We start from the raw sequence: 6,000 nt of genomic DNA, 5'->3' as shown, positions 1-6,000 counted from the left end.
TTTAAATTTCCACAGCTTTTAAATTTTGTAACAAGGTTTTTCTACATGTCCCGTTTTTCAAGCGCATTTGTCCCGGTTTTTCACCGAAATGATTTGGTCAGCCTATTCAAAAGAAATTATAAATCGAATGCAATATACAAACGACAAACGACGACAAAAATGTGCACCGAAATATCACTTAAATATCAATATGTGCTATGGATAAGAACAAACTAATGGTAAATGATATTGATCACTTTTTAAAAATAGCATAACTTTATATTTAAATGATATTTCTGTGCAAATTGTTGATATTGTTGCCTGATCTTTTATCTCTTATATCAATCATGTCCATATCTCATTTTGTTATCTACTGCCGAAAACCTCATTAATAAAGACAATAAAAAAAAAATTTGTTATCTTATTAACATTTGATATTATTAAGCTTTTTTTCGTCTACTCGGGTTATTATCAATAGATTTTCTTAAAGTATACTGCCGTAACTATCAATCTGTTGAACCCTTCCCTATTCGTTAACCCTATCGGAAAGTGAAAAGCCACACACTCGAATTATCCCATAATGTCCAGTAGTAGTGTGTTCTTGCGTATTGATATACCTACACACATTTATCACGTTGTTATTCAATATACCTTCCCTTGTATTGGTAATGCGTATTTTTCCTCTATGTATTGCACTATGAATCATCTTCCCGAAATTTTGCTTACAAGTATAGTCGCGTGAATTTTTGGTGCTTTTCGCTATCTCTCCGGCTGAAAAATGATAAAACATCAAATTGAAATTCGCCCCGAATCAGTACCCCCACGAAGTGACCTACAAAATGCACCGCAAACGATACTTTCCTGCCGACTTGGAGCCTTACCCGTTGCACTACGCTGCCCTCCGAGGCGATACCAAAACAATCGGTGAGCTGATTTCCAGGGGACACAACTGCTTCCAGCCCATTCAGGATGGCGAGACACCGCTGCACGTTGCCATCGCCGAAAAACAAACCGAAGCGGCCAGGGTGCTGTTCGAAGAGTTCAGGCGACATTTTGAGCTGGCCAGGAAGCAATTCGGAATTCGTTTGACGGATCAAACATTGCAGAATCGTGGAGTTTTTATTGCTCAAGAAGATGAGCAAACGCGGAAGGTGCACCAATTGGAAACCTGTACCGTTCCAATAAGACAATCGGAAAAACATATTCTTATTATGATGAAACGTCCAATAGGAGAAACCTTGTTCACGATGATCGATCCAGCTGAAGTGGATCGCATCGAACTGTTCAATCTGATCGAAAGTATCATTCCAAACGGAATCATGTCATGGGACAGTACTGGACCGGCAGGAAAATGTGAATCTCTACTGATGCTTGCCGCTTATTACGGAAATCTTGAAATTTTCGAACTGCTACTGGAGGAGGGAGCAAATCTTGATTTGGCCGGTCCAGGCAAGAGAACACCATTCCACGCAGCTTGCGAAGCTTCCCAGCATAAAGTGATTGAATTGATTCTGTCGAAATACATGCATCGTTTCGATCCGACTGCTTTAGATGAGAATGCTCAGCATGGCTTGCATTACATATTGGATCGAAAGAATAGTGATAGTTTCGAATTCGTAGTGGAAAAAATGGTAGAATATAGGGTGCAAAAATTCAAGGAAACTCCATCATCTGCTTTTAATGCACTATTCAAACTGGAAAACATCGAGTGGCCGTACTGCGGAATTTGGAACCAGTTGGACGCTGCTTTCTGGGACAAGTCGATCGAAGCTGTACTTGAGCAATACAAGTACGATTTGAAATATCAGTGGAAGGAGGTTACAGCGCTGATTGACATGATATCCTATAAAAAAGCAAAGAAATTCTACTCAAAAGCTATCCGTGACAACATTGAGCTACTGAAAGTTAGTTCAGCAGATGAATTTACGGCATTACATGCACTTATTTGTGCAAACGAAATAAAACTGGTTGAAGAGCTGTATAAAGATCATCCAGGGGTGAACAAGCTTTTCGAGACCAAAGGCGCCTTTAGGACTTTAAGTTCTGTCATGCAGCAAGGATTCACCGAAATGTTGAAGTTTGTATTAAGTAATCATGATCAGTTCTTCCAAGAGAATTGGACTGAGATACGAGAGCAAGTTATTCAAGATTATCCAATGCCAAATAATGACGTTGTGTTTCCAATACTATTGGATTTTGTACCAGACTTGGGTCAGTGTATTTCGGAAAGACAATCAAAGATGCACGAAGTCTCATATCCTGTAACAAAAGGTAAGCCACAGTGAAACTTATTTGTTTGTTCGTTTTTAACAATTCCATTTCCAGAATTCTTTGACACGTATGAACAGCTGTTGCAGGACTTTAGTTCGACTCACGATCGCATAAGGAGGTCCGGCAAAACCCTAGAAAGCTACAACAGATTTCACGGAAATACCTTCCTAACACAAGCTCTTCTCGATAATCAATTAGAACTGGTTAAACAACTCATCGATGCTAAAATAAATTTAGATTATTTAGACTTGAGCGGTCGTCATGCTATTCATCATGTTCAAAGTGTAGAAATGTTGCACCTGCTTATTGGCAAACACCCGAAAGGATCGTCGTTGGTCAACCTGAAAGACGAAATCGGTTCAACTTTACTCCATGTTATCTGTCCAAGCTTCGTAGATTGCAAGAAGGATCTAATTGTGGCGTTATTGAAGCTAGGTGCCAAATTAGACGAGAGGACTAACGAAAAAGCAACGGCACTATTCTATACGTACGATGAAGATACATTCAAGTTCCTCGTAGAAGGTATTGAATCCGAGGGATTCGCCCCCTTAGACCCAGAGCTGCGAGATTATGAAGGAAGTACAGCACTGCATCGTCACCTACGTCATTTGAACAGTCACCTATGTTCGATCATGCTTCAATCATCTAAGACTTTTGCAAACTTCAACGATAAGGGCGAGTCCTACTTGGCCTATTTGCTGCGATTCGAACGAGATATTTTTGATGCCGTGCTGAAGCCAGTCTTGGAAAAGAATCCGGACAAAACTCGAGAGATGTTCGAAGCTGAGTTGGAGCGGTCACAAGATCAAGCATCGAAGTTATTCGTGGAAGCCTGCTACCAGATGAATGTTTACTGCATTGAGCAACTTTTGCAAATGGATTTGAATTTTGGCGCTCGAGATGATTACGAAAGGGTGGGGCTATTGGAATTACTAGGAGGTTACGAGTTTCCTAGAGAAGAACTTGTATTTAATTTGTTGGACAAACGGTTAGATGTTAATTTGCAAAACCAGAGCGGACAAAATGTACTGATGGTTTGGACAAGCAGCAAGCACAGTCATTCCGCACGGGAAGAATTCAATGTGCGGTTGGCACGAACATTAATTGAACGTGGATTGAATCTTGATCATATTGACAACAAAGGAGACACAGCCATGCATTATGCCTTCAGAAATGGTGATTTCAAACTGGTAGGAATTCTATTAGAAAATGGAGCAATCTGTTCGTGTATGAATCATGAATCAAAGAAGCCATTCAAGGTAGCAGCACCATATATTTCACAAATTTTAAATTTCTTAGAATGAATAATAAATATTTTTTTACACATATATACAAATTAAAAGCCTAGCATTCTGTATGACAGTCCTCGATCGTATTCTTCGTCGTACATAACTTCGTCATCTGAACTCATCCCTTCTTCAAGGAACTTTTTGTGTAGTTCCTCCACCCTGGTTTCTAATTCGGGGAAATGCAGCACCATGATATCCAATGGTTCGCCAAAAATTCTTTCCGGAAGGATGTCCTCATCAAACAAATTATCCATTATTTTCTCAGCAATCGATTGTAAGAATGTTAGATGAGTTTCCAACAGGAAGAAAAGTATGTCATTATGTTCCTCAATTAGTACGCTAACGACGCAAATAACTGCTCCAGCACATTCAAACAAGGAAGGGCAACGATCTGGAAAAGTTTGATACAGCTCTTTCACAAACTCTAATTCGTTGGACCACATCAAACAATGCAATACGTTGCAACCGTCACGATCAGTAAGTGCCAATAATTCCGGTTTCTGACGAATTTCAGACTGGTAGTAGTCTTTGGCCGCATCACGTATAATCACCTCCATCAACATAATTCGATCACCATACCGAAAACTTAGATCATAACTGTACTGTTGCAAGTAAGGTTCCACAACCGTACACCTGAACCTCCCCGACAAAATACTCCAAATGGACAAACATTCCCACGACGGCCCTCCTTCATAACGGAAAACTTGGTTGAAAGCCTCACAATCATTTTCTCCATACTGCTTCATTCGGTGCTCCATACTTTTCCTAAGCACGTAGTCAAACGCAAACTTGTTTGAGTGTGGTATAATGTGCAGTAAGGCCGTATAGCCGATTTTATCCCTTACCGAGGGACCACAACTATCTCCATACTCCTCGAACAGCATACGAACCAAATCCATTTGCAACATACTACAAGCCTCCATCAATGCAGTCATGCCGTTTCGTCCAGTCTCTGCCAGATCCACTCCGTTGGCAATCAACTTCCTTACTACATCAGTCGCACCACGAAATGCAGCCAACTGAATATAGGTATCGTACTTCTTTTCCACTCCGGTATGGTTCCACGCCAATACTCCGTTCGGTTCCAACGACTTGATCAATCCTTGAACACATTTCTCGTTTGCTTCGGTCACTGCTATAGCCGCAACGCTGTCATCTTCCTTGAAACGCTTCAACAGGACCAGTTCCACTTTCTCTGCATCCACTCCGGTTTCCAAGATCTTCACTTTCTGGCACTCTTCCTCCGTGCATGCAATCGCGATCGGATTTTTCAACCAAGATGCCGCCTTCTCCGTCGTAATACCTTTCTGGGCTATAAAGTTTTTCACCTTGCCGTAATCCTGTTCGAAAATGTCCATCAAAGCTTCCGCAACATCCCACCGCCGATTGTAGATCGCCACGTGAAGCGGAGTGTCGCCCTCCCGCACCGGCCGGTAGATTAGACCTTCTCCACCGGTACGAATCGCTTCATGGACCAGTTCCAAGCTTCCTTCTGCGGCGGAAAAGTGCAACGGGTAAGTTGCGTAGTATTCCGGTTCGTATTTCTTGCGAAGCACTGGGAAGTAAGCTGTACTCATCCTGATTGTTTGATAGCACCCGAACGACTGAGCATTTAGAATAACGTTTGAAGTTTTCCTGATTGCACATGAATTTGATATCGGCACGATAATGTCGGTGCATTGCCTAGACTAGAGTAACACAGAGCAGTGCAATATTACAGACGTTCAGTATAATAAAGTAAACATCGACTTCTCTAGACTACTGTGTGCTGCAATTCACAACCAATACAAACCCACTTCTGACTCACATTTCCATATATGAAATAGACTGATCCAAACATTAATTATAAAAAAAAATCGACATGTTGTGATTATCGTGATTAATTTGTGGCTTCCATAGCTGTGGGCTTATAGTCGACAGGCATTTTATCCCTCAGTCGTAAAACATTTGCGTAAATATTTATTTCAACAGTGCCAATGGAAATTGCATCCACTGTTGAATAAAGTAGCAGTCAAAACAATTGCATTTTTTAATGGTAGTAAAATTAAAATTTCTTCACGATAGTACTAATAATTAGTGCAAACTAAGTGCAGGAGATAATCTTTTCACCTCATACTTCATTCCTTCTCACTACTTTCTTCTAAAACACCACAATTGTCCATAAATTTGCAAAATACCTGATTTTCCCATACATTTACTACTCAAAACATAGAGTAGCAGGTTTAACACACAGATAGAAACGCCGGTATCGCCACTCAGTTACGAGTACCGTAAACATGGTGCACGGTGCACGTTCAGTTGTTTTCAGTATTAGCTGAAATTTTTATTAGGTTTTTAATTTATTTATTTAATTGATTTTCATCTTCGACTAAGTCGTACAGATTTCTTCCTAAAATTATAAGCTAACTAATAGCTAACAATATAACAAATATAATACACCTAACAACATAAACCACATGTT

General features: G+C 40.3%; 1 protein-coding gene across 1 annotated transcript; it reads left to right on the top strand.

The window, feature by feature from the left end:
- Window positions 1-672: 672 nt before the first annotated feature.
- LOC134211478 (putative ankyrin repeat protein RF_0381) lies at window positions 673-3,589 on the top strand. Its single transcript, XM_062688362.1, has 2 exons — window positions 673-2,250; window positions 2,305-3,589. The coding sequence occupies exons 1-2, from the start codon at window positions 819-821 to the stop codon at window positions 3,552-3,554; spliced, it is 2,682 nt and encodes an 893-aa protein (XP_062544346.1). The 5' UTR covers window positions 673-818; the 3' UTR covers window positions 3,555-3,589.
- Window positions 3,590-6,000: the final 2,411 nt, after the last annotated feature.

Source organism: Armigeres subalbatus, chromosome 2 (assembly GCF_024139115.2).
Source record: "Armigeres subalbatus isolate Guangzhou_Male chromosome 2, GZ_Asu_2, whole genome shotgun sequence".
Lineage (NCBI taxonomy): Eukaryota > Metazoa > Arthropoda > Insecta > Diptera > Culicidae > Armigeres > Armigeres subalbatus.
The sequence above is the reverse complement of the archived record's forward strand: the minus strand, read 5'-3'. Positions and strand labels throughout refer to the sequence as shown.